Source organism: Syngnathus scovelli, chromosome 13 (assembly GCF_024217435.2).
Source record: "Syngnathus scovelli strain Florida chromosome 13, RoL_Ssco_1.2, whole genome shotgun sequence".
NCBI lineage: Eukaryota > Metazoa > Chordata > Actinopteri > Syngnathiformes > Syngnathidae > Syngnathus > Syngnathus scovelli.
This window is the reverse complement of record NC_090859.1, coordinates 15,255,972-15,281,439: the sequence shown is the minus strand read 5'-3', so window position 1 is coordinate 15,281,439 and position 25,468 is coordinate 15,255,972. Positions and strand designations below refer to the sequence as shown.

The 25,468-nt window shown below is 55.5% G+C and overlaps 6 protein-coding genes across 8 annotated transcripts; 3 read left to right on the top strand and 3 right to left on the bottom strand.

The window, feature by feature from the left end:
• Positions 1 to 958: 958 nt before the first annotated feature.
• Positions 959 to 4,473, top strand: actr1b (actin related protein 1B). The gene is made up of 11 exons (XM_049737585.2): positions 959 to 1,203; positions 1,892 to 1,956; positions 2,038 to 2,113; positions 2,241 to 2,366; positions 2,438 to 2,562; positions 2,787 to 3,003; positions 3,243 to 3,335; positions 3,407 to 3,581; positions 3,669 to 3,730; positions 3,805 to 3,845; positions 4,059 to 4,473. The coding sequence occupies exons 1-11, from the start codon at positions 1,156 to 1,158 to the stop codon at positions 4,159 to 4,161; spliced, it is 1,131 nt and encodes a 376-aa protein (XP_049593542.1). The 5' UTR covers positions 959 to 1,155; the 3' UTR covers positions 4,162 to 4,473.
• Positions 1,528 to 10,119, bottom strand: LOC125979390 (gastrula zinc finger protein XlCGF28.1). Of its 2 annotated transcripts, none has more exons than XM_049737569.2 (3): positions 9,602 to 10,119; positions 6,781 to 9,396; positions 1,528 to 3,029 (listed from the first exon to the last, which is right to left on the bottom strand). In XM_049737569.2, the coding sequence occupies exons 1-2, from the start codon at positions 9,777 to 9,779 to the stop codon at positions 8,273 to 8,275; spliced, it is 1,302 nt and encodes a 433-aa protein (XP_049593526.1). In that variant the 5' UTR covers positions 9,780 to 10,119; the 3' UTR covers positions 1,528 to 3,029; positions 6,781 to 8,272. The 2 variants fall into 2 exon arrangements, with proteins under 2 accessions (XP_049593526.1, XP_049593527.1); XM_049737570.2 differs by having other exon boundaries at positions 9,698 to 10,119.
• On the top strand, positions 4,628 to 7,454 carry LOC125979403 (radial spoke head protein 3 homolog). The gene has a single exon (XM_049737600.2). The coding sequence runs from the start codon at positions 5,513 to 5,515 to the stop codon at positions 6,509 to 6,511; it is 999 nt and encodes a 332-aa protein (XP_049593557.1). The 5' UTR covers positions 4,628 to 5,512; the 3' UTR covers positions 6,512 to 7,454.
• Positions 10,120 to 10,267: 148 nt separating the features above from the next.
• LOC137840845 (gastrula zinc finger protein XlCGF8.2DB-like) lies at positions 10,268 to 13,453 on the bottom strand. Its single transcript, XM_068652723.1, has 2 exons — positions 12,714 to 13,453; positions 10,268 to 12,137 (listed from the first exon to the last, which is right to left on the bottom strand). Exons 1-2 carry the CDS (start codon positions 12,835 to 12,837, stop codon positions 11,218 to 11,220), a joined length of 1,044 nt encoding a protein of 347 aa, XP_068508824.1. The 5' UTR covers positions 12,838 to 13,453; the 3' UTR covers positions 10,268 to 11,217.
• A 586-nt stretch (positions 13,454 to 14,039) lies between these two features.
• On the top strand, positions 14,040 to 19,912 carry LOC125979385 (G protein-coupled receptor kinase 5). Its single transcript, XM_049737554.2, has 16 exons — positions 14,040 to 14,207; positions 14,697 to 14,786; positions 14,920 to 15,032; positions 15,240 to 15,317; positions 15,388 to 15,485; positions 15,642 to 15,734; positions 15,812 to 15,875; positions 16,977 to 17,117; positions 17,185 to 17,375; positions 17,540 to 17,577; positions 17,790 to 17,879; positions 17,950 to 18,158; positions 18,788 to 18,925; positions 19,012 to 19,149; positions 19,226 to 19,357; positions 19,635 to 19,912. The coding sequence occupies exons 1-16, from the start codon at positions 14,156 to 14,158 to the stop codon at positions 19,719 to 19,721; spliced, it is 1,752 nt and encodes a 583-aa protein (XP_049593511.1). The 5' UTR covers positions 14,040 to 14,155; the 3' UTR covers positions 19,722 to 19,912.
• Positions 19,913 to 20,081: 169 nt separating this feature from the next.
• Positions 20,082 to 24,806, bottom strand: ash2l (ash2 like, histone lysine methyltransferase complex subunit). 2 transcript variants are annotated; one of them, XM_049737547.2, is made up of 17 exons: positions 24,645 to 24,805; positions 23,843 to 23,909; positions 23,638 to 23,774; positions 23,385 to 23,473; positions 23,204 to 23,298; positions 22,712 to 22,807; positions 22,542 to 22,637; positions 22,365 to 22,470; positions 22,286 to 22,303; positions 22,117 to 22,222; positions 21,828 to 22,045; positions 21,480 to 21,647; positions 21,068 to 21,261; positions 20,896 to 20,988; positions 20,694 to 20,792; positions 20,423 to 20,482; positions 20,082 to 20,316 (listed from the first exon to the last, which is right to left on the bottom strand). In XM_049737547.2, the coding sequence occupies exons 1-17, from the start codon at positions 24,701 to 24,703 to the stop codon at positions 20,209 to 20,211; spliced, it is 1,809 nt and encodes a 602-aa protein (XP_049593504.1). In that variant the 5' UTR covers positions 24,704 to 24,805; the 3' UTR covers positions 20,082 to 20,208. The 2 variants fall into 2 exon arrangements, with proteins under 2 accessions (XP_049593504.1, XP_049593505.1); XM_049737548.1 differs by lacking the exon at positions 22,712 to 22,807 and having other exon boundaries at positions 24,645 to 24,806.
• Between the last annotated feature and the right edge of the window lie 662 nt (positions 24,807 to 25,468).

The window sequence follows — 25,468 nt, the reverse complement described above, 5'->3', positions numbered from 1 at the left end:
CCACCGAAATCCAATCCAAATTCGGGGGAAAGATTTGTGTGTCTCAGTGTCTGTTGTATATTTATCATTTTAAACTTTTAGATCTTTTTGATTTGGCCAGTTTTAGTCCTCCAAACAAGTTCAAGTTCTCATTTCTCGGAGTTGAGAACACCTCCGGAGAACGCGTCGACGTTTTACAGTCGTCAGTGGAATGCAGCCTGTTGTGTTTCTTCTTTTTAAAGATAGCAACGAAAAATCAGTCCTCCTTTCCTTTTCAGATTGTAACTGGAATGTGAGTTTACGCCAATGTCCAAGCTGTATATATTACAATACAACTCCATCGAAATCCGTGCGTCACATGAGTTTTATTGAACAAATACAACTCAAATAAATAAAAAGGACTTTTTTTTCTTTTCTGCAGAAGCCGCATCAAAACTAACCACTGTCGTATTAGACTTAGACTCAACTTTATTCATCTACTTTCACCTTTTTTCAAACAGATATTTTATTTATAATATTTATTTTGCCCAATTTTTGCCCAGGAGTGTAAATCTATACAGTGGTTTTTCCATGCCAAAAGTTTTCCTATGATAGATATTATTTGAGACAAGATGGTCGAATTTTGCTGTTGTTTTTGGAATCCTGCACGGTTATTGTTCACCGAACAATGCCTTCAGGTATAAACCTTGACTGCACCTCGATGAGGCCTGGTGGAAAAGTGAATCCTCAAGGAAAGAACAGACAAAGTATAAGATGTCATTTTCCGTCTAGCTAGCTAGCTAGCTAGCTGGCTAGCTACGACGGAGTGGACGGACTCGAATCAGCGGCGGTCGTAAAGTGATCTTAATTGCAATTGGTTCAGCCTTTCGTCCGTCAGCCAGCGCTTCGATGGATGTGATTGGTGAGGGCGGCTGAGAGCCCGTCGGGGCGACGTATGGCGGCGCTGGAGGGCGGGACGTGGAAGGAGAGGAGCGTCGGTGGCGGTCGCGCGGCTCAGCGGCGCAGCGAACGATCCAACCAACCAACCAACCAACCAACCAACGAACGAACCGACGAAGCAACGGGCGCGAGGGCGGGCGGTCTGTCGGTCGTCTTTTTTTCCTCCTCACGCCTTGGTCGTCATTGAGCACCGAAAGTGGACGCCGACAGCCGCGCGCTTCAACATTCTTGCCCGTCATGGAGTCCTATGACATTTTAGCTAATCAGCCCGTGGTGATCGATAACGTGAGTGTGATGACGTCATTCACCCACACCCAAACCGAGGCCGTCGAGGGCTAGCTGTTAGCTTAGCAACGCTATTGTTTTGGGGCTCGCCGCAGCACCCTTTTACTTACCCGCCCCGCCACCGTATTGCTATTGTGGTCGTTATTATCTGCACCGATGACAAACAAACAAACAAACAAACACGACGAACGACAATCAGCATCAATGAGGGCTAGCCCCGAATATTAGTTGACCGGCTTCTAGCTAACCTGCCAAATGACAGACAACAAACGCTCGCTGGCAAGCTAGCTAGCTTGCTAGCTAGCCGCATTTAGCTTCAACATCACAACACATTTATTATATTTATTGTAAAAACTTGTTTTAACATTCAGCGTCACAACACGTTGCAGTTGTATGTAAGGCATCAGGGATCGGAAAGCTGCCATTCTCAAGAGACAGTCATCGGAATTGGGGCGGGGTATTGCAATGCACGGACGAGACGATGTTTGCAGAACCGATTTGCCTGAAGCCATGCGATGCGTGCGATGCGATGCGATGCGATCCAGCACAGCTAGCGTCGTGTGGCTCCTCCCGCGCGCGGGGGGACGACAAAGTGGTGGTTTGTTGTTGCGTGGCCTGCAGCCTTGTCTCATGAGCCTCCTCTTCCTCACACACTGTACATTTCATCTTTTCACAATTGTGTGCACAGGGTTCAGGGGTCATCAAGGCTGGCTTCGCCGGAGATCAGATCCCCAAATACTGTTTTCCCAACTAGTAAGTCGGCCCGCTCGCTCGCCCGCCCGCTCGCCCGCCCTTCGGCTTTGAAAACAAGCATGTGCTGATTGTCTCTTGCAGTGTGGGGCGTCCCAAACACGTGCGCGTCATGGCGGGCGCCTTGGAGGGAGACCTTTTTATCGGCCCTAAAGCAGAGGTAATCCCGACACGCTGGCGCCATTTGCCAGCCTTCATTGAGCCAAGGCAGGCCAAAAATGAGACCGAGCACTACCTTGACTTACAAGTCGAACAAAGTCTTGTCGCTATGTGCCTCGCCACACCAGGAGCACCGCGGGCTGCTGTCGGTGCGCTACCCCATGGAGCACGGCATCGTGAAGGACTGGAACGACATGGAAAGGATCTGGCAGTACGTTTACTCCAAGGAGCAGCTGCAGACCTTCTCCGAGGAGGTGGGCTCGACGGCCGCGCGAAAGGAGAAGGCGGGCGGGGCTTGTAAAGCTGTCGGCCGTCTGTTTGGCAGCATCCCGTTCTTCTGACCGAGGCGCCTCTCAACCCCAGCAAGAACCGCGAGAAGGCGGCCGAGGTCTTCTTTGAGACCTTCAATGTTCCCGCGCTCTTCATCTCCATGCAGGCGGTCCTCAGTTTGTAAGTTTGCATCACAGATGAGCGCTTGCTTGTCAAAATTCCTTGCGTAGCATTTGGCGTTGAAGCCGGTGGAGCCGAAAGGCTCGGCGGAATCCCCGCGGTGGAGCCGAAAGGCTCGGCGGTGGAGCCGAAAGGCTCGGCGGAATACCCGCGGTGGAGCCGAAAGGCTCGGCGGAATACCCGTGGTGGCCAACGACGTCGCCGGCGGTTGTCCTCTCGCTCAGGTACGCCACGGGCCGCACCACGGGCGTGGTACTGGACTCGGGCGACGGCGTGACGCACGTGGTGCCCATCTACGAGGGCTTTGCCATCCCGCACTCCATCATGCGGGTGGACGTCGCCGGGAGGGACGTGTCGCGCTACCTGCGCCTGCTCCTGCGCAAGGAAGGCTACAACTTCAACACCTCGGCCGAGTTCGAGGTGGTGCGCACCATCAAAGAGGTAGCGGCGGGCGTCCCGAGGGCTGCCTAAAAACACACAACCGTTAAAGAGAACGTTAAAGTTGCCGGCACATTGCACAAACAAATGCTGACATATTTGAGGGCCTAGTGGAAATTAGCCTGATGCTAACCTTTCCAACAACTGCCAACTAACTAATGTTGTCGCCCGAAAAAACAACAACAATTCACCCGGACAAAAAGAAGCGGTGTGACTGACGTAGCGTCGGCTTTTGCCACCAGAGGGCGTGCTACTTGTCGCTGAACCCTCAGAAGGACGAGACCTTGGAGACGGAGAAGGCTCAGTATGTCCTTCCGGATGGGAGCGCCTTAAACGTGAGCGGCCGCCTCTCGGCCCCGCCCGCCCGGCCCATTCCGGCGCTGACCGATCCCGCCCTTGCGTCCAGATCGGACCGGCTCGCTTCCGCGCCCCCGAGCTGCTGTTCCGGCCCGACCTGGTGGGCGACGAGAGCTCGGGCATCCACGAGGTCCTGGCCTACGCCATCCAGAAGTCCGACATGGACCTGAGGCGCACGCTCTTCTCTACTATCGTGCTGTGCGGGGGGTCCACGCTCATCAAAGGTGGGAGCAAGCGCCCACGTGTCTGTCTGTCTGTCTGTCACCGAGCACGGCCTGACTCACTGTCGCCCTCCCTCCCCTCCCCCTAAGGCTTTGGGGAGAGACTACTGACTGAAGTGAAGAAGCTTGCGCCCAAAGATGTCAAGATCAAGGTCAGACTTAGTTCTTCTTTCACGGTTCTTCTCTATTGTTCTCCCGCCACTAAAGCTGCTCCACGTGTTCCCAGATCTCGGCGCCCCAGGAGAGACTCTACTCCACGTGGATCGGGTACAAACTGATTTCTTGTTACCGTTAGTTTTTTGGAACTCGCAGACCTCGAAGCAAGCGGAGTTCCGTGTTTGCGCGGCCATACAAAGAATAGAACTTAAGATGGAAGGACAACCCGGCCCGGTTTTGAGCTTATCGCCGCAGACCGCTCGGAAAAGGTTGAGATGAAAAGTGTTTGTGTCGCTACTAATGTGTGGCCCCGCCCACCCGCAGAGGCTCCATCTTGGCGTCGTTGGACACCTTCAAGAAGATGTGGGTGTCCAAGCGGGAGTACGAGGAAGACCGCGCACGCGCCATCCACAGGAAGACCTTCTAAGCTGCCGCCGGCGCACACTGACAAGAGCCAGACCCCCCTCAAAAAAAAAAAAACCCTGCTGAGGATGGCTCCTGCCGCAAGAAGGCGTATACGCAACGCCACGTGACAATTAAAGTCCAATTCTTTTTGTTTGTTTGTTCTGCTACGGTTCCATTCCAAAGTTTTCTATGGTGTGAGAAAATTGCCGCCGCTACGAGTGCCCGCTTTGGCCTGAGAGTTCAAGCTTGCCGGCGGCATCCAGCTCAGGTCCACGGCTGGACGGGCACCCTCTCTGTACTCGCGCCAAAGACGAATAAATTGTGCGCCTGTAAACACCCAGCGGTTCATTTGGTCCAAAAAAACATTGGTGGCTGATTGGTCCCGAAGCAATTTGTTCCCGGAAGCGTTTAAGCGTCGACGGCAAAGAAGCACCCAACGAAGGATATCGGCATTATCGTTGTTGGTTCTCGTCATCCCCGTTAGCGCGCGAAAGAAAGAAAGAAAGAAAGAAAGACATGCTCCTAGGTTTCCAAATGTGCTTACCCTGCCAACGCTGCTGTGAAGTGAAATATTGCCATGGAGTTAAGTCAATTTGGAGTTTTCCTCATTCTAAAGCCAAGCAATCGTTGAGGTCTTTGTTCATTCAATTGCCGCTGGCACTCTTGGGCCTGCGTTGGGACAGGCGTGACATTACTGGCACAGTGGCAACACTGAAAACAGCGACAAACCAAGACAGAAAAATAACACGAGGACCCAAATGATTCAAACGCCCTACGGCACACGACAGCTTTGCTAGCTTTAGTCCTCCCCTAAAAGAGTCAGCTGACTGGTTGCATAAACCAAAACTATGCGGCAAGGATCCATCTGCCTTCGACCGAGTCAAACCTCTTGAATGGGAAGCCTTCCAACGGATGGGAAGCCTTCCAACGGATGGGAAGCTTTCCAACGGATGGGAAGCATTCCAACGGATGGGAAGCCTTCCAACGGATGGGAAGCATTCCAATGGATGCTGCGCAACACAATCTGACGGCCAGAGGTGCTCACCAGAGCGCAAAAGATGCCTCTGCGGAGGACCACAGGCAAACGGCGGCTTCTTCGCAGACACGCGCCCTAACGGCGCTGACAAAGTTGAGCACGAGAGCAGAAAATTCAAAAACGAGGCACCGGTGACTAAATGACATCACAAGGCGCCGCGCAACAGACCAACTGATGTCACAAGGTTGATGCGAGTGATGACGTGCCGGTCGTATAAAAGAGCTAACGTGACTTTTTGGGAAGAGAAAAAAAACGACCAAGAGGCAAATCCTCACCCGGCCGGCAAGCGGAGGGGCAGACCTCGTGGAGCCAGTGGGTCGCCACGCCACGCCACGCCATGGCTTCCCTTTCCCACGCTCAGCGGGAGAAAAACCCAACCTACGTGTTCTCCAGTCGGCCCAGGCCGGTGGAGAGCCGCTCAAAGTTGAACGGCTCGCCTACGGGGAACAGCAAGTACGGCAACATTCTGTACGATCGGCGGGTGATCAGGGGCAACGCTCACGGTCGGAAGGCGGCGGCACCGCCGCACGCGGCCGACATTCAGCAGCAGCATGGATTCCGCAGGCGATCGGTGGACTTTGTGAGGTCCAGGGACCACGTGTGGTTCAAGACTCACGACAACCTGCCCGGGCGGAAACACGTGGACGTCCAAACCGAGTCCTACCTGGAGGAGCTGAGTCACATCTTGGTGACTAAGGACAACGACTCGCAAACGGACCCTTTCCTGGACAGACCGGCCACTCCGCTCTTCATCCCCGCCAAATCGGGCGAAGACGTGGCCACCCAGATCGAGGAGGGCGAGTTGTTTGACTTTGACAGGGAGGTGCAGCCGGTGCTGGAGGTCCTGGTGGGCAAGACCATCGAGCAGTCCCTGCTGGAGGTGATGGAGGAGGAGGAACTGGCCTGCTTGCGGGCCCAGCAGAGGGCCTTTGAGCAGCTGCGCAATGCCGAGTTGGCCGAGGTCCAGCGGCTGCAGGAGCAGGAGCGCCGCCGCACCGAGGAAAAGGAGTGCCGCATCGCCCAGCAGAAGGCGGCGGTGATGAAAGAGAAAGAAACGGCCGAGATGATAGCTGCCCAAGCCTGCGCGCAGCAGTTCCTCTCCAAACTCTTCCCCGCCGTCTTCGCCTCGCTCAGGAGACACGGCTACTTCTACGACCCGGTGGAGAGAGACATCGAGGTGAATTTCTTCCAGTGGCTGACGGCCGAGGTCAACAACACTCTGGAGAAGAGGAACTCAGCCAGGCTGCTCCTGGACGCCATCATCCACGACATTGCCCTGGAGAGGAGGGATTTCTTTGCCCATCTGCACTCGCAGCCCGCCGACCCGGACAAGTAGCGGGTGGGTGGGCAAGCGCGCGCACCTGTGCGTTCGCTTGAAGCCTGAACGGCAGCGCTTATTGGCCGCGCCCCCGACCGACCTGGTGGGAAAGGCCTCGTGCGCACCAACTCTCAATCGCGGCAAAAAGATTGACGGTGTGGCAACGGCGATGGAGTGGGAGTCAGGCTCGCCGCCAGGCTCTCCGCCAGGCTCACCTCAACGGTTCAGGCCAGAGCGGGACGCAAAATGAGCCCAAGTGTATTTGGGCAGGCGACAGCGCCTCTTACCGCACTGGAGAAGGATTGCAGCGGCTCGTGGGCAGGCTCTTCCGTCGTCATCCCGTGGCTGGCGTGGCATCTGCGCTGCGCTGCGGGCCCGCCATTTATGCAACAAGCACATCGGACGCACAAATGTTATTGCGGGCCAAAAGCCGCCTGCCGCCGACATTCAAGGGTGAAATCGGCTGGGGTCCTATCCTTGTTTTTTTTCTTTTCATCAGGGGGTTTTTGGGGAATTTGTTGCTTTGGCTGTTTGTCTCTGTGTGCCCTGCGATTGATTGGCCGGCGACCAGTTGAGGGTGTCCCGTCCCCGCCCCGCCCCGCCCCGCCATCCCACGACTGTCGCGAGGGCACGCAAAACGAATGCCCTTCGTCCTGAGAGCACAGTTTGCGTCTGGTTTCTTGGAGTTTCCTTTCGTTGGTGGTCGTTGTTTTTCATTGATAAAACGAATAAAAGGCAAGTCAAACAACTGACCTTGTTGCACTGCTATGCCATGCCATGCCCAAATCAAGGACACCAAGATGCTTTTTAAAGTCCGGTTTAAGCACTTCAGCTCTACCGCATTTTCACTCCATTGCCGTTTTTCAGTTTGAGATGCTTGTTATTCGAAACGCAAGGGATCGACGACAAGACGTACGAGCAGAGATATAAATAAAACAATCTCTTTGGAGGTTTCACTTCATTTCGTTTTTTTTCCGTATACTTTTGCCATGAAGTTAGCGGCTAGCTATTAACATGCTAATACAAATGTCACAATTCCTCCTCAGTTGCTTGCGAGGGGCATAAATAAATAAACCAATAAAAATGGCAGAGGCGGGCGCATAAGGGCCGAGAGCTTCTCAGTCAGAACAGAAATTTGGGCGAAGAAAAAAAAAACAAGATTGATTTACCTGCAGCACCTCGCGAGGACACACCGTGGCTGAAAGGAAATGACGTCAGACGTCACCTGCGATGACGTTAGCAGGGGGAAACGTAATCTCGCGTGACTTCACTCCGTGTCGCGAGATGACTGCAAAACCCCCAATCTACCCACAAAAGAGCGCCGAATGATGTCGTATATCGGGTGACACAATTGAATCATTTACAGATCAAAGAGATGCATTCAAATGTTTCCTTTACATTTGCCATTGATGTAGAACTAATGGAAAGGATGCAATTTCATTCCAATACATCATTCCAATACATGGGTGGCTTGGGTGTGAAATTCTGCCAAAGAAAGCAAGTTGGCGAAAGGACGCAACCTGCAGGACAGGACAGGACAGGACAGTGGACGGGAGCTACGCCCAAATCAAGACAACTTCTAGAAGGCCAGCCGCGCATGGATCCAAAAGGTTCACGTGCTTTCACACCTGCCGAAGGAAGTTTTCAAATGTGCAAAAATGACCCGCTTTTGCCAAAGCAACAATTGAGTGTAGGCCCGACGCCTGGAGAGTCAGTCGATGGACACGCCCATCCGAGGCCTCGTTGGCAAATTGGCTGGCTGGCTGGCTGGCTGGCCAGCTAGCGCGTGTGCGTTTGCGCGTGGCTCGCCAAATGGTCCCGTCGAGTGAAGGTCTGGCCGCAATCGGAGCAGGCGAAAGGTCTCTCCCCGGCGTGGATTCTGGTGTGCGTTGTCAAATGGCCCTTGTTGAGGAAACGGTTCCCACAAACGGTGCAGGCGTAAGGCTTCTCGCCAGTGTGCGTCCTGGCGTGCTGGCGCCAATCTTCCTCTCGAGAGAAGCGCTGCGCACAATGGGAGCAGGCGAAAGGTCTCTCTCGAGCATGCATTCTGGTGTGCGTGGTCAAATTGCCCTTATTGAAGAAACCTTTGCCACAAAGCGCACACGCGTAGGGCGTCTCGCCCGTGTGCGTTGTCGAATGTTCTCGCAAGTATTTGTTTGCGGCAAAGCTTTTGCCGCAGACGGTGCAAAGGTAGGGTTTCCAATTGGCGTGCGTCCGCGTGTGCACTTTCAGATCTTCCTTGCCGGGGAACCTGTCGCCACAAACGGAGCACAAAAACGAGGTGGCTGCCGCGTGCGTCCGGGTGTGTAGTTTCAAGCTGCCCTTCTCAGAAAAGCGTTTCCCGCAGGCCTGGCAGGCAAAAGGTTTCTCCCCGGTGTGTGTTCGCGTGTGGATCGTCAAGCCCCCCTTCTGCGAGAATCGTTTCCCGCAGAGTGAGCATGCAAAAGGTTTCTCTCCAGTGTGCATTCTGGTGTGCTGCTTCAAACTGCTCTTGGAAGCGTACGTTTTGCCGCACTCGGAGCATTTCCAGCGCTCGTGGGGACGAGCGTGAGGAGGAGAGCGTGACGCAGGGTCCTCGCCGCCGTCCGACCGGGGCGCCGCCGAATCGCCGTCACCACCCGGGTGGTGACTGCCGCCGGGAAGCTCCGCCCCTCCGCTGGCCTGGCCTGGATCTTTCTCCTCGGCGTCTCCATCGCCTTCACTCTTGAGAGGGACTCCGGCGGATGGCCATTTGGTGACGTCCTCCTCCTGCTCTTCCTCCTTAACGCAAGCAGGCCCCTGTTTCTCCTCCTCCTCTTCTTCTTCTTCTTTCACGCGAGGGGACTCCAGCTCGTCTCCTCCCCCTCCAGCAGGAAGGGAGCTCGGCTCCCGGTGGCCAGCATGGGGATTTTTGTCAGCGACGTCTGGGTGGCAAACAAAGACAAAATGTGTGCTTTGTTGCACTTTGACATTGTGCATTTGACTTCAATTTGGGGTTGACGAAAGCGGCTCGCATAATAGCTGGATTGACACATTTATCCCCCCCCCCCCCCCCTCCTAATAAAGCCATGCCAACGCGCTTCATCGCAAGTGTGATCCTTGGATGTTGTCTGCATGTACTTTGCTTACACCTTAGCATTCCTCCAAGAGTAGCAGAAAGTGCTTCGTACGTAGCGTGGGGTTGCCCTCGTGGCGGTAAACATGCAACTCGCGTGGTCAGCAAACCTGCGGTGCTGGCTGGATTGGCGCTGTCGTCCTTTGCCTCCCAACGTTCCTCCTCGAATTTTGCTGTCCCTCTTGTGCACATTTTGCCTCGCGCGACGATCACATTTGCTAGGTGCTCTTTGTTTGCCGCTGAGCTGAGCTAGGCTAGGCTAAGCTAAGATCAACCATGCTAAGCTAAACTATGCTACGCTAAAACACCGTGCACCGAGACGACGACGAGACTGAACCGCTGAGGTCTTCACTTGACGACCAGCGCGGAGGGAGGCTTCGCTACGTTCACCGATGACGCATATTTCATTCAAGTTGGGTGAAGCGCGTGCATGCGCAGGTCGGTCGGTCGACCGGCCGGCCGGATGACAAGAGGAAACGACCGCGACCTAACAACGGCAGCGGACGATGTACGGCAAGTCCGCCGGGACAAACGGATGCGTAACCCACGCGCGCCGCGAGCCCTAAAATAATCGATGCATTCACAGATCAGAACTAAAAGTGGCGGAAGACAATAGCGAAAGAATCGAGACAGAGCAGCGACACCCACTTAAAGCAAAGAAACACATCAAACGATCGGAATACGTTCAGTGGCTTCATTTGAAGTTCAAGTCCCAATGATCATCTTCACGCACGCACGCGCACACACACACACACACACACGTGGGTGTGATGAAATTTGTCTTCTGCATTGAACCCATCCCCATGTGATTTGGATCCATCCCCTGGGGGAGAGAGGAGCAGTGATCAGTTGGTGATCGAATTCCAACCCTTAACGCTGAGTGCCAAGCAGCGAGGCAATGGGTCCCCGGCCGGCAGACAGCCTTCCAGTCTCAGGGCGGACGCTGGACCGCGAGGTCATTGAGCTGAGATTTATCATTTGAATCCACCACAAGACGATCGTCACGTACAATTGAGTTGGATTAGTCTTTGGAGCGATGGAGCGCAGGATGAAATGTCTTCAAACGCGTTGTTTTGCACCATTTGTGCAAACTTTCCAATCTGCAGCGCTTGCCGTGACGTCACTTGCACGGAACTCCAATCGGCGGGTGAATTTTGCAACTCCCCCTCCCGAGAGCAAAGGAGGATTTGGCGCCGACGGCAGCAGAAACGCAGGCTCCGTTTTAAAGGCGTGTTGGTCATCGGTCCAATTGGGCAGCGGCGCACGTAATGCGCATCGGCGACAAATACACACTCAGTCAGTCAGTCAGTCAGTCAGTCAGTCAGTCAGTCAGTCAGTTAGCCAGCCAGCCAGCCAGCCAGCCAGCCAGCCAGCCAGCCAGCCAGCCAGCCAGCCAGCCAGCCAGCCAGCCAGCCAGTCAGCCAGTCTCAGCGTTTGAAGAGTTGGATTTTATTAAGATGAGCTCTACCACTTTTTCTCTCAAGCGTGTTCCCGGTGCATCACGTAACGTGGAGCACTCGTTGCTGACGGTGTGGGATTTGAAGAGGGTCCAGCCAAGCCTAAAAGCTACGGGTCCAAACTTTCCCCAGCACGTGTCCAACGGCCTCCAGGGAATGAATGATGTGCCACATCAGACAAAAGCTCTCTCGCCAGCGTGTATTCTGGTGTGTGTTGTCAAATTTCCCTTATTGAAGAAAGTGTTCCCGCAAACCGTACACGTATAACGTTTCTTGACAACGTGGATCCCGGCGTGTCGTTTGAAGTCCTCCTTTAGCGCAAACCTCTGACCGCAATCCGAGCAGGCGAAAGATCTCTCTCTGGCGTGCGTTCCCGCGTGTCGTTTTAAGTTTCCCTTTTCGGGAAATCTTTTGCCGCAAACTGAACAGGCAAAGGGTTTCTCTCCTGTGTGGGTTCTGCCGTGTGTTGCCAGGCTTCTCTTGTGAGAAAATCTTTTGCTGCAAAAGGCGCATGCAAAAGGTTTCTCTCCAGTGTGTATCCTCGCGTGACTGCTTAAAGTTCCCCTCTGAGAAAAGCTTTGACCACAAAGTGAGCACACAAAAGGTTTCTCCCCAGTGTGCGTTCTCGTGTGCAGTTTTAAGATTTTGGCCTCAGAGAATCGCTTGCCACAAAGCGAGCATGCAAAAGGTTTCACTCCAGTGTGCATTCTCACGTGCTGTTTCAAACTGCCCTTATAGGCGTAGCTTTTGCCGCACTGGGAACATTGCCAGCGTTTGGCGTCAGCGCCGCACCTCACGTGATCTTCGCAGCCATGGTCGTCGTGGCCCTCCCGAGCGTGAGGAGAGCGTGCCGCCGCCGCCGCCGCCTCGTCGTCATCGCTACCTGACACCGGCGCAGAGAGTCCCTCCTCCGCAGGGGACGACGCTCCGTCACCTCGCGTTTTCACACCTCGACTGGACTGGCTGCCGCCGGGAGGCTCCGCCCCTCCGCCCGGACCTTCGTCTCCATCGCCTTCACTCTTGAGCGGGACACGGGCGGATGGCCACCTGGTGACGTGCTCCTCCTGCTCTTCTTCCTTAACGCAAAGAGGCCCTGTTGGAGAGAGGGAGGGACATTTCAATGTAAATGTTCCTAATAACAATTGTAAACTAGAAGGATGCACTCCAGCGCCAATGGTAAATCAGTGACATTTAAAAAAAAAAAAAAAAAAAATACATACATAGACTGAAAATGTAAAAGTCGTAAAAAGACTGATCAGGATTGTTTCTGGGAATATTCAGAACGTTTTCTTGAAGTGAGCGAGCGGCATACGTTTTGCTTTTGCAAACTTGTATTTCCATTTACTTGTTTATGGGCGGGCGTTAGCGTTAGAATACTTTTTAGGAACAAATGGTCATTTTAGCCATGATACAATGTGGTTGGTTCTCGCGGGGCGGGCCACGCCACGCCACGCCACGCCACGCCACGCCACGCCACATCAAATGATGTGGCCCCTATCTGTGCCTCCGCTTTAGTGCTTGTTCTAAAGGGTGCACGCACGCGGCTCACTCGAACTTGAATTGTCCGATGGCCGTCCAACTCCTGGCAACAGACATCTGAAACGTTTTCAGCAACGGGCGGGACTGTGGGAGATGCCAATCGGCAGCGGAGGAAGGCGTGCAAACAAACCTGCGCTGTGAACTCTTGGCTGCGGCTGCGGTTCGCAAACGGCGTCGAGTCCTTGTCGCTCCTTGTCGTCTTTGGCCCCACAAATCCCCTCCTCCTCGCACTCCGCTGTCCTTGTTGCGCACATTTTCACACGACTTCCACTGCAGTGCCGCCCGGCGGCCGATCACAAGGGCGTGTCTTTCGGTAGCAAGCCTGGCTAGGCTAGGCTAGGCTAGGCCAGGCTAGGCTAAGAGGAGCTAAGCTCGGCCGAGACGCTTCAGCGGCCACACACGGCTTCCGTCGAGGCCCAACATTTGCACAATGCGGTTGCTTCGAGGCAAGTCGTGAGTGGGTCTCTTGTGCGCCTTGGCTTCTTTTGACGTCATCAACTCGCGCCCGCTACGGTGAGGTGACGTCAGCAAAAAGACGGACTCTAACGGGATTTCCGCCATCTTGCAACGATTCAAAGACACATATGATTTCTTACTGTGTTGAATTTGAGTAGCAAAAAGAGTGTTCAAATAAAGGTAGCGAATCAATGATTCCGCTTCCTTCCACTTGTGGCGCTTGCTCACACACCACGACCAAACACTTTTGGGGTCCATAAGTGTAACAAGACTAAGGAAGAGCAGTGCTTGAAGGGGCACAAAGCCATTAGGAGTTCTTTTTAGCCCTGTCCACACCACACCGCACCGCACCACACCACACCGGCTGTGATGTCGTCACCTAAAGCAAAATGTGCCGCTCTCTGGCAAGCGACCGCTCAGGGCGTGCTCGCTCTGCCTTTTGCCCCCCCACGTCGGCCGGGACAGACTCCGCTCCGCTCCGGCCGGCCCTGACCCCCGACCATGAACAGGATGAGCCGTCCTTCCTGTGTGTGAGGCAACTCGTTTCCATTTGGGCCCAGGTCCCGAGTGTCCCCGTCAACACATGACACTTGGTCTTCTAGGCTTTTTACATCAACTCTTTTGGACCAAGCCAACAACCGGCACTCGGGCCTAGTCGGTATGGGGAAGGTCAAAGGTCGGCCGGTGAGGAGCCGCTGTGGTAGCGAGAGAGAGAGAGAGAGAGAGAGAGAGCGGACAGGCCGGCCGAAGGAGCGCAGATCACACGAGAGCAAAAAAAGGTGCGCTTAGCGACGAGGGTTACCTCATACAACGGGGACTCTTTTAAATAGAGACAGGGATGTGATCGCCGATGTTCGGAACCTTACATTGCCACCCTAGGCTCTGGAACAGTAGGTGGCGCTAATGCGGCAGGCAACGTAGAGGCGCCGTGCCTAAGGTGAGATGAGGAGAACAAAAAAAGGCAGCCGCAAGCAAGCGTTTCATCGCCAGGTGTGGGGGCGTGGTCCACCTGCGAGGCCCCTCCCCCTCCCTGGCGCAGGTATTTGAAAGTGCCACACACACACGTCCTCACGCCCGCATGCGAGCACGCACGCATGCATACACGCATATGCCTTGATGGAGATTGACAGTCTGGTGGCCAACAGGGCTCTCGTCAGGGCCAGAGAAGGTACGACGCATCCCGTTTGTCCGATCGCTTTCTTCTGATTGCTAACGCTTGGAGGCGCCCAGATGGGGCTGGCCGCAGTTCTTCCGCGTTACCGTTGCCAGCGTTTGCCACCTTGACCTGGTGACCTTGTCACCTCGGTGACCTGCTTCCTTCCTTGCTTCCTTCCTTGCTTCCTTCCTTGCTTCCTTCCTTGCTTTCTTCCTTGCTTTCTTCCTTCTTTCCTTGCTTCCTTGCTTCCTTCCTTTCACGCGTGTTAAAAGCCTTACATTTGGCTTTAGACGTCGGCAGGGCAGGAGACGACGTCACATGTCACGAAAATGTGGTCACGCAGGCTCGACCTGAGAGGCTAAAAATAGAACGGGCACAGCCAAACTTTCTCGTTGTGTCTCGTGCGTTACGCTGTGTGTGTGTGTGTGTGTGTGTGTGTGCGTGTGTGTGTGTGCGTGTGTGCGTGCGTGCGTGCGTGCGTGCGTGCGTGCGTGTGTGCAGGAGGCGGGACCAAAGGCCGAAGCTGGAAATGGCAGGAGATGCTTCGCTTCCCGCACATCAGTCGATGCAGCAACCTGGCCGCCAGCATAGGTGCGTGCATAGTGGCTGGCGCTGTGCGCGGCGGGTGGGTGGAGCTGTGCGCGCGGGATGTCACTTTGTGTGTGTGTGTGTGTGTGTGTGTGTGTGTGTGTGTGTGTGTGTGCGCGTGCGTTCGTTCGTTCAGTGCGGGACTTCTGGGACATATGTGTGGTGCAGCCCATCGGACGAAAACTCTTTGACCAGTTCTGTCACAGCCGAGGTGAACTACAAAAGTACGGGGAGCTGCGTCAGGCTCTGGTACAGAAACATAGCTGCGCGCACACACGCGCACACGCACGCACGCACGCACCCAGGCACGCAGGCAGGCACGCAGGCACGCACGCACGCAGGCATGCCCGACACTCTGCAAACAAGGCCTTGAAGTCAGGATTTCAAACGACAGTTGTGGCGTTAGCTTTTTAGAGTGCTGCGGGTCGTTTGACACACGCTTCCTTTTGTCTGCAGGACCAATTCAAGTTGCAGCGGGATGAAAAGCGACGAGCATTTGGGCTTGACATCATTCAAGAGTTCTTCACTATTCATGTGTGTGGATTTATGCAAGCACGTCCTCCCGTGTGTGCACGTCTTCACCTCTTTGCACACGTGTGTTCAGACGGCCCGCTTTGTCGCCGTGGTGTCCAAACACAAGCGAAGCTGCATGTGGAGTCTGAATCACGAACCCTGGAGCGACGTCTTTGCGGGCTGCACCGAGTACGTCCCGGCGTGCCGCCATCGCCGCCGCCGCCATCGCCGCCGCCATCGCCGCCATCGCCACCGCCATCGCCGCCGCCATCGCCGCCGCCATCGCCGCCGCCATCGCCGTCGGGCTTTACAGGCTGCCGTTGACGGACGCCTTCTTGTGTTTAGCGATCTTCACGCCTTCCTCAGCCAAGAACCTTTTGAGCAGTTTCAGCACAGCATGTACTTTGACCGCTTCGTCCAGTGGAAGATGCTCGAAAGGTGACCGAGCCGTTGACCGACTCATTGATCGACCGACCGATTGCTCGTCAAACGATCCATCCGTATTTGTCTTCCAGGCGCCCGGTCACCAAGAACGACTTCCGGCAATACAGAGTGTTGGGCAAAGGAGGCTTCGGGGAGGTGACTTCCTCATTCCTGCTCTGCTCCTTAGCTGGGGGGAAACACTTCAAAGGCTTAGGGCGCCAACACAGATCGAGAGCGTCACGTTGAACTTTGCGGCCTGGCTTCGGGTTTGGGCTTTTAAACCAGGGATCGACCCCCTGCAGAGTCCAAGTGCCTTCTCTCAAGTCGCAATACTAAGACTTAGAGAGTCCCTTCTCTCAAGTGAGGTGATGTCACACCCGGGCAAATCCTCCTACCGTATTTTCCAGACCATTAGTCGCTTCCCAGTCAGTATAAGTCGCGCAAGCCGCAAAATGCATAATAGAGGAGAAAAAAAAGTCGGAAGTCTCCTAAGTCGCACCAGAGTATAAGTCGCATTTTGGGGGGGGGAACAACCTATTTGATAAAATCCAACACCAAGAACAGACATGTCTTCTTGAAAGGCAATTTGAAATAAAGATAGAATAGGCAACAACAGGCCAAACGGTAGGCTATGCTAACGTTAGCATTAACTTAGCACTGCTAACATGACATACCCACAAACAAGGAAGTGAGAACGTTCCTGACGTAACATATTACGAGTTATTCAAATAACTATAACATAAATAACAAGTTTATCAAACTTCACTCCAAATCATTCGATCCAACAAAATCCCCATCCTCTGTGTCACTTGTAAAAAAAGAAAGAAAGTCGGCTAACCCCGGAAGTAGCAGACGCGGCGGCGGCGGCGCCGCCTCTTCTACGTGGCTTACGTTAGACTCGTGCTCAGATGCGGTTCCAATGATTCCACAGGCCTCGAGCGCCCTCTTGTGGTTTCGTGTGAAAATAACATGTGAAGCGATCTAATACTGCGGTGATCATTTCACACACGAGTATAAGTCGCACCCACACCGGGGGAAAAAAAAAGTGCCACTCGTAGCCTGGAAAATACGGACGGCACTCGCCTCTTTGGAAAAGCTGCCTCTTTAAAGTCTCTTTGGCGCTTTCGACAAGGACTGTCAAGCCCAAAGACGCGGCGGGTCTTAGTGGCGCCAGTGTCCCCAAGTCCATCCATATGGTCGTCCATTGACGCAAAGGAGCAGCCCGCGCGCACAAATCTTGACATGGCCTTGGTTTAGGTGTGGGCGTGTAAGGTGCGGGCCACGGGGATGATGTACGCCTGCAAGAAGCTGGAGAAGACGCACGTGAAGAAGCGGCGAGGCGAGGCCATGGCGCTCAACGAGAAGGAGATCCTGGAGAGCGTCAACAGTCGCTTTGTGGTGAGAGGGCAGGCACGGCGCTGGGGTGCCGTTATTGCTGGAGCCTCTGACGCGGCCTCCGCCTCAGGTCAACCTGGCGTACGCCTACGAGACCAAACACGACCTGTGCTTGGTTCTCACCATGATGAGCGGCGGCGACCTCAACTTTCACATCTACAACATGGGCCCGGCCGGACTGGACGCCGAGCGAGTGCGATTGTACGCCGCCGAGATTTGTTGCGGCCTCATGCACCTCCACCGCAAGTCCATCATTTACAGGTGAGCCTCGCCGACTGACCGCCGGACGGACGGATCCCCGTGAGAACGCTTTCCAGTCGTTGTCGGCCATTTTTTTGGGGGGGGACACCCGTCATCTGTGCCTGCACGGCGCCTTTAGGTGCATTCCACCGGCCTCTGATAACAAACGCCATCTTGTCTTTCAGGGACCTGAAGCCCGAAAACATCTTGTTGGACGAACACGGTGCGCAAACACGCAACTATTTTTAGCTACGACACCGCAACGTTTTTTTTTTTTTTTTTGTCTTTCTTTCTTTCCTTCTCCTGAGCAGGAAGCAAGGCTTAATTGGGCGTGGTGGCCCACTCTAATTGACACGTGACCTCGAAAACACCCGAAGCTCACATTCCCGCTTAATTACAAGGCAACTCCCTCTTCTCTCCGGTTTGTCGGCACAGGGCACATCAGGATCTCCGACCTGGGCCTGGCCGTTCGGCTGTCGGAAAGCGGACTGGTGCAGGGCCGCGTGGGCACGCTGGGGTACATGGGTTAGTGGCTCGGCTTTGCGGAAGGCTGAAGCGTGCTGGCTTTTCCCACTCAAATCTTCCTTCCGTCCAGCCCCGGAGGTGATCCGCCACGAGTATTACGGCGCCAGTGTCGACTGGTGGGGTCTGGGCTGCCTCATCTACGAGATGACGGCGGGCCGCCCCGTCTTCAGGATGAAGGGCGAGCACCCCAAAAAGGCCGAGATGGAGAAAAGGATCGAGACCGAGCAGGAGGAGTACGGCGAGCGCTTTGGACCGCACGCCAGAGACATCTGCTCGCAGGTCGGACGCCGTCACTGCCGTGGTGGTGGTGGTGGTGGTGGTGGTGGTGGTGGTGGTGGTGGTGGTGGGAAGCGTTGAACGCTGGGAACTGGACTCTTGGCCTTCAAGTCAAAGTGGCACACAAAAGTCAAGGATCTGGCAATCGTCAATCGAACTCCCGAGCGAGCGAGCGAGCGAGCGAGCGATCCGACGACTAATTAGTAAGGAAGCGACTCGAAACGACCAAGGTGCCACGCATTCAACTGACTGACCGAGCGGCCTAACAATCAAACGATCAGCCGGTCGACCGAACGATTGTGATCGAGGGCTCTCGGTCCAATTGACCGCTGGTCGGTTATTGAAATGACCGGTTGGTTCAGATCAATGTATGGCTTGGGCCATTTTGTCAAGGACTTAGTTGACTGCTCAGCTGATGAGCGGCTTGAGCGATTGGTCGCTTTGGGTAAGAGTTGTCCGTCCCTGGGGGTGCGCTCGCCAGGCAACCGCTCCAAAAGTCCTCATTAGTTGAGGTAAATCCATTTGTATTGAAGGTGCAGCGCCAAAGTGCAGTTGTGGCCGCCGCCGCTGCCGCTCAGCTTTGGGGATTGCCTGGCTGCCTGCCACGCTCCACTTTGCCGTCTTTTCTATAGCTGCTGGTCAAAGACCCCAACAGGAGGCTGGGCTGCCAGGCGTCAGGAGGCCGAGACGTTCAGACGCATCCTTTCTTCCGGGAAATCAACTTCCGCATGCTGGAGGCGGGGCTAGTGGAGGCTTCCTTTAAGCCCGATGTAAGCCATGCCGCCGCCGCCGCCGCCGCCCCCCATTTGCTGCTTTTCCCGTAGTCGTGAGTGAGGCCCTTTGCGGTGGCGCGCAGCCCCGGCTGGTTTACTGCAGCGACGTGCAGGACATCGAGGAGTTTGCCGCGGTGAGGGGCGTCACCATCAACCAAGACGACAACAACTTCTACGGCAGATTCTGCACCGGAAGCGTTCCCATCACCTGGCAGAACGAGGCCAGTCACCCTACGCCCGGCCCGGTCTGGCCCGGCCCAGTCTGAAGTTGTGTCGCTTTTCCCTCTTCTTCCATAGCTCATCGAGACGGGCTGTTTCGACGAGCTTAACGTTTTTGGACCCAACGGTTCCCGACCTCAAGACTTGGAGTGGACGCAAGCGCCTGAAAGTCCAAAGAACGGCCTGTTCAACAAGATCTTCCGCAAATTTGTGAGTTGGGCTTGGCTTTGGCTTTTTCTTTTGACCTCCGAGACCTTCCAATTCCACTGACGCGCCTTCCCGCGAGGAAACAAGAGTCTGCGATCCGGGGTGCTTTCCTCCGTCAAGCCCTTGGGCCAAGGCTCCAAATCAGATGAGCGGGGGACGGGGCGCGTGGCACAAGCGGTCTTGTTTTCATTCGCAGGTTCAACTGTCCAAAAGTAGCGGTCTTGCTTGTCAGGATGGCCAATAGTCGTCGAATTGCTCTCTTGTGTGTCTGTCCCCACAGCACCCCCCGGAGGTGACAGAGGAGGCACGCCGCAGCCCCACACCCAACAACTACATCACGTCGGGAATGGTGTCTGCTCCTAACTGAAAGCTTTCAAACGGACGTGCCGCCGGCGTTTGCCGCACCGCTTTATAAATGGACCAGACAGCGAAGGCCGAGGGATTTTGTTTCCTTCTGCGGTTCTTTGTCACACATTGCTTCTATTAATGGTTGAAAACTTCATTTCAAGCTCATCTCCCGCATTTAGCCTGGCCAATAAACAATTTGATTTCAAAGTGCGCCGGCGGTGAGCATCATTTACACGGCCCCGCCTTCTGGCAAAACTTTTCTCTCGCTCCAACTTGAGCCACGTCTCCGGACCGCCCGTCCGTCCGTCCGTCCGGCCGTCTCTCACGCCAGAGATGGATCTGCTCATTTTTCAACCGGCTCGAAAGGATCCCATTTGACTTTGTTGCTCCGAGAGAAGTATTTATTCACGACTACGGCAGCGATGTACACAGACGGAACATTGGAAAGCTTTGGTCGGACATTTCCGCACTGAGCGGCCGGCTGGCTGGCCGGCCGGCCGGCCGGCTCATCCCTCCCAGGGCGGGCTGCGTCGTCCGTCCACCTCCGTCTCCACGTGGTACAAGGCGTCGGCCAGCGTGTGCTCGATGACGGCGCCCCAGCCCATGTCGCTCATCTGCAAAGCACAGAGTGTGAGGAAGCAGGCGCCGCCCGAAAGCCCGCCCGCCCGCCCGCCCGCCAGCCAGCCAGTCGGCCAAGCGACCAAACAGGCGCTTGCTTACCGGCTGGAAGGCCACATCCTCAGGGGCGTGCTTGAAGCGTGGCCCAAAGTTGACCGACACCTGAAGGGTTGAGCCGCATTGTGCGCCATTGAAAAGAGTTCACAAGGAAGCGTTTGGTTAGGATGATTCATGCAAGATGGAGAATACGCATCATTCAGTACAAAGACAAACTCCATGGAAACAACAAATAGAATGGGGGGGGGAAAAAGCGTGAGATCATTTTGTCATGCTACGTTGAGGTGGACTCGCGGTTGGCCAAGGCGGGACCCACCGTGCAGCTCTTGTAGAGGGAGATGGCCGGGAAGTAGATTCCTTCAAACAGGTTCTCGAAAGCCACGCCTTGGCTGGCGCCGTTCTTGTAGAACACCATCTGCCGGTAGGCGGGTCAGTGACAAGCGGCCGCATGCATCGTCAACTTCTTCAACATTCAGCGCAAAAAATGTTTGCTGAGCAGCGGGCTGGCTCCTTCTCACCCTGCTGGGGCTCGTGGTCTTCAGGCTCTTCTCGGCTTTGTCCACGTAGTCCTTCTCCTCAAAGTACAAGTAGCTCTTGAACTTGATGAGTGCCTGCAAGCAAGAGAGCAAGCGGTCAGGTGGAGGGGGGGAGTTGCTCCGAGGGCGGACGGGCGGGGGGGGGGGCGTTGACCTTGTCCTTGTAGGTGTCGGGCAGCGCTCGAGCCGTCTCGGTGCGCTCGGGCAGCACGATGAGGAAGCCTAGAGTGTCTCCTTGGCCGTAGCCCGTCGAGTAGCGCTTGCCCAGGGACTGATGGAAGCGGGTGCCCTTCTTGCTACGCCACGAGTAGCTGAACTTGTCGTAGCCCAGCGGCGCCTGCAGGTTACCTGCGCACGCCAACACCGCAACTTACAAGTGAGGCGCCGCCACCGCCGGCAGAGATTTCCTTCCACGGTCACGGACAGGCGCTTCGTTGGGTCAGCGGAGGGTCGCCTCGCCTAGCCTAGCCTAGCCTAGCCTGGCCTGGCCTGGCCTGGCGTAGCCGTTTCAGCTCCTCGGAGCACGGCCCATGCCATCCCGCAGACGCCGACAGGCAGCAACTCACCCAGAGGCTGGGACCAGCCGAGGCGGGCGGCCGTGTCGGGCGGCATGTCTTCTACGGACACCTCAAAGTACCAGGAGCCCTTGCGCACACCATGGGAGGCGCGCACCATGGAGTAGCCCTTCTCGCCCGTCACCGTCAGACGGTCGTCGGAGATCTTCAGCTGGGGCGCTTTTGGGGAGGAACCGTCAATCAAAATCAGGTTCCGACAGAAGGCAGCACATTCGGAGGCCGCCGCGTCATTATGTCGAGAGCGGCGAGCTTCCACTACGGTTGACCAAATTCGTCAAAGAGCCCCATTTGAACAAAAGCAATGCTTTGGCGCGCTAAGGCCACATTCATTTCACGAACCTCGGTCGTGCAGAGCCAGCAGAACGCGCTCGTACAGACAGGCCCGGTACAGGTCGCCGGGGATGGGCTTGCCGGCCCAGCAGTCCAGCTCCAGCTTCTCGGGGTCGGGGGCGTGCGGGTCCGGCTCGGCCAGGATGTAGCGGTAGCCGTCCTTGTTGAAGGGGTGCTCCAGAGGGTAGCCGTGGGGGGGCAGGCGTTGTGCCGAGAAGAGCGGGTCGCTGCGGAGGAACCGCACGTTCACCGAACGTCACCTTCAAAGCGTGGTCTTTTCTCGCCGTCGGCGGCGTACCTCCGAGTGCGCTTGGTGGCGCCGGCGGTGGCGCCCTCTTGCTGTTGCTGCTGCTGCTGCTTGCGCTTGGCTCCACGTCCTTTCCCCGCCACTGGAGCCAGAGCACCTTGGAGCCAGAACGGCGCCAGTCACAACATTTGCCTTTCCAAACGTCGAAAAGAGCCTTCACCTGAGTAAGAGGATCCACCTGGAAGACACAATCACAGTCAGTGGCGTCTTGCCGCCAAAGGAAACTTGTACTGACCGACCGTTGAGGCCTCCGGCAGCGGAGGCGGCGGCGCTGCCGCCGCCGCCGCCGGGCGCAGGGGCCGACTGCCTCTGGGAGTCGTAGGAGGGGCCGATGGTCCCCAGGTCCTGCGCGAGAGACGACAACAATCAAGTGGGGGAAAAGGAGGAGCCTTGCACCCCCGGCCCAGGCTGGTTACCTGGTCCAGCAGGCCAAACTTGGGGTAGTCCTCCTCGGAATCTTTGCTGCCGGGGTCGGGGTGTTCCTTCACCAGAAAAACGTCGCGCTCTTTGCTCTGGAACAGGAGCAGAAAAAAAAAAGCAGCAGCGTGAGGGCACGGCGCGGATGGCGAGGACGGCGAGGCGCTACCATGGTTTTCACGATGTTGTTGGGCCACGTCAGCTTGCCGGGTCTCTGGCGGGTGGTCATGCACTCCCAGTACTTGTCGATGAACGGAATGATGTCCTGCGCGGTCAACCGACATGACAAAAAAAAAACAACCGAGTCCCCCAAAGTGGACACGAGAAATGAACTGGGATCGGCTTGCTGCTTTTGTCCGAAAACAAGCAAAAATGCCCACAGGCGTGTGTGTGCGTGTCATTTTTTTTTTTTTTGGGGGGGGATTCGACATTTGCTCTGCTCAGAAATCGGAGACTACGTATTAGAAATCCACAGCAGTCAAAAAACACAACTGCACATACGTTTGTGGAAAAATAGGTTCAAAAAGCAAAGTGACAGACAGAGAGTGAGCCAACTGCAGATGAGCAGGCATGTCGCCCTCTGGTGACACACGGTGGTAATTGCTCGACTCCAAACGTTGGCTTTATTTTATTGTCTTTTGCAGACGTTTGCATCACTTACCTTGTCTTTGGAGAACATGGTCTTGGGATGCTCGTCTTGGCTCCTGGACCTCCAGGTCAGGTTGGCCAGTGCCGTCAGGCACATCTCCTTCAGGTCTGCGGGCACAAAAAGCCGGCGGCGAGCAGCCGGTGAGCAGCCAGGAGGCGCGAGTGGCGACGAGCGGCGACGAGCGCTGACGCACTGGCTTGTTTCCTGAGGAAGTAGGTGTTGCCGCTGTGGTGGCAGACGTTGCAGTGGAACGCGTAGTTGGTCATGAAGGGCAGACAAGTCCTGCGGAGGAGACGGACGGATGGACGGACGGCGAAACTTATTTTGGCTGGACGGGACGGGACGGGAGGCCGCGCGCGTGCACCTTTGCGTTCTGCAAACGCAACGGTGCCTTCCCGGCGTCACGGCAACAGTTTGAGCCACCGCGGGAGTTGCGCTCTACGTACGCGGTGTTGATGGCGAAGGTGTCAGCGGTGAACCACTTGGTGCACAAGGCGCACTGCAGCTCCACCTCGCCCAGCTGCCGCCCGCTGTCCTCGTCCCCGGAGCCGGTCAGCGCGTCCGCGGCCTCGCTCGCCCCGTCCTGCGGCGGCACGGCCACTAGTCACGTGACGTGGGCTCCAGGCCGGCGGGCCGTCGTCGGATACTTGCCAGGCCCTCCTTTCCGCCGGAAGCCTCCGCGTCCATGCCGACCGCAAGCTCTGTCGACGGCGCCTCGCTGCAGCACAGTGGCACACTTTTCATCAACTCGTGACAACAACCTATGACTCGAGAAAAATTGGGTTCGTTAAATTGCATGCAAGGTAGGACTCAATGATCCGCTCCAATATTGAGACTGAATTGGCTTTCTTTCTCTCTCCAAGAATCGGGCTGATTGATCACGTCAATGACTTATGCGCCGTCATTGAGTCAAACAAATCAAGATGTTTACCGGACGGCGCAAAGAAATAGGATAAATCCTCCGGCGAGGCGAGGCGAGGCGAGGCGAGGCAAAGCCTGGCAGATGTCAACTTTGCATGGTCGTGTGAGATGCGTTGCGCAGTGCAAACGAAATGAGCATTTGTTAGAGGGGGAAAAGTGATTCTCCAGAAGGAATCCAATACAAGCGCTCTACTTAGGGATGAGCAAATGCAACTCGACGAGGACTGCAAAATGAGCACGGTTGATATTTCGCTCAAACTGCCGGTGCCGTCTTCGTTTGAGGCGACTTTGGCGTCACGAGACGACGGTGAGTGAAACGGTGAGCGAAGCCATTTGCACCCCCTCAAACAAAGCTGGCCACTTGGCCCGCCGCCGCCGCCGGCCGTCCGGCTGGCATCTTCTCATCTCATCTTCTGCACTACGACGACGTCTGCTCGCCAGCTTCAGAGGCCGGACGGCGCCGAGGCGAGGCGAGGCGAGGCGAGGCGAGCTTCAGTTCTCGCCATTCAAATACGTCGAAACGTAAACGTACGTTGTGGCTGCGTCCGCTTGGGGCTCCGCAGTGATGCCCGCCTCTGCTGCTGACGCCATGTTTGAATTGGTTGAGCAGGAAATATGGCGAGAGCGCCAGACGGGACGCGCGAGGGACCCGCTCGGCTCCACAGCGACACCCTCGACGCGGAGGACGAACGGCACTTTTGGGGGGGGGGGGGGGGGGGAGTGTGCGCAGCTTGTTGCGCAGATGTTTTTTTTCTTCCTCTGGCGTGACAAGAAAAAGTCAGCAATGAGAAACAGATGAAGACCAAAGTAAACAAAGAGACTGACTGCTAGCTTGCATGAGAAGATTCGATAAGCAGGCAAGAAAACGAAAACAGCACGCACATGTCCAATGTTGCCTAAAAAAAAAAAAAAAACCTGATTGGCCAGAAGAAATCCAACAAAACAATCTACACTGGAGCACGCGCCCGTCCATATTTAGGGAAGCCTCATTTCAAAGCTGCCTGACGTCATTTTAAAAAGCCGTCTCTGGCTCAAATCCCTTTAAAAAAAAAAAAGGCCAGTGTTGAAACCATCCATCCATCCATCCATCCATCCATCCATCCATCCATCCATCCATCCATCCATCCATCCATCCATCCATCCATCCATCCATCCATCCATCCATCCATCCATCCATCCATCCATCCATCCATCCATCCATCCATCCATTTTCTGAACCGCTTAGTCCCCACGGGGACATTTTGAAAACCTAAGCCATTCTCCAAACTTTTATTTGAAGCCCTGATCATAGAAACATCAACGTTGACTTCAAATTGTAATTGAGAGTCGTGCAGTGAGGAACCTCATTTGAAAGAC

Bases quoted from the DNA above. Each gene is read 5' to 3' on its own strand.
- LOC125979390 (XM_049737569.2), bottom strand. From the start codon at position 9,779: ATGTGCACAAGAGGGACAGCAAAATTCGAGGAGGAACGTTGGGAGGCA. The intron at 9,397-9,601 runs GTAAGCAAAGTA...TTTGCCACCCAG, and splicing joins TCTTGGAGGAATGCTAAGGT to ACGTCGCTGACAAAAATCCC.
- actr1b (XM_049737585.2), top strand. From the start codon at position 1,156: ATGGAGTCCTATGACATTTTAGCTAATCAGCCCGTGGTGATCGATAAC. The intron at 2,563-2,786 runs GTAAGTTTGCAT...CCTCTCGCTCAG, and splicing joins ATGCAGGCGGTCCTCAGTTT to GTACGCCACGGGCCGCACCA. The intron at 3,731-3,804 runs GTCAGACTTAGT...ACGTGTTCCCAG, and splicing joins CCAAAGATGTCAAGATCAAG to ATCTCGGCGCCCCAGGAGAG.
- LOC137840845 (XM_068652723.1), bottom strand. From the start codon at position 12,837: ATGTGCGCAACAAGGACAGCGGAGTGCGAGGAGGAGGGGATTTGTGGG. The intron at 12,138-12,713 runs GTTTGTTTGCAC...TCTCTCCAACAG, and splicing joins GCCAAGAGTTCACAGCGCAG to GGCCTCTTTGCGTTAAGGAA.
- LOC125979385 (XM_049737554.2), top strand. From the start codon at position 14,156: ATGGAGATTGACAGTCTGGTGGCCAACAGGGCTCTCGTCAGGGCCAGA. The intron at 15,486-15,641 runs GTACGTCCCGGC...TCTTGTGTTTAG, and splicing joins GTCTTTGCGGGCTGCACCGA to CGATCTTCACGCCTTCCTCA. The intron at 17,118-17,184 runs GTGAGAGGGCAG...CCTCCGCCTCAG, and splicing joins GCGTCAACAGTCGCTTTGTG to GTCAACCTGGCGTACGCCTA.
- ash2l (XM_049737547.2), bottom strand. From the start codon at position 24,703: ATGGCGTCAGCAGCAGAGGCGGGCATCACTGCGGAGCCCCAAGCGGAC. The intron at 23,299-23,384 runs GTGCGTCAGCGC...TTGTGCCCGCAG, and splicing joins CTTCCTCAGGAAACAAGCCA to ACCTGAAGGAGATGTGCCTG. The intron at 21,648-21,827 runs GTTCGTGAAATG...CCTCCCCAAAAG, and splicing joins GCTGGCTCTGCACGACCGAG to CGCCCCAGCTGAAGATCTCC.
- LOC125979403 (XM_049737600.2), top strand. From the start codon at position 5,513: ATGGCTTCCCTTTCCCACGCTCAGCGGGAGAAAAACCCAACCTACGTG.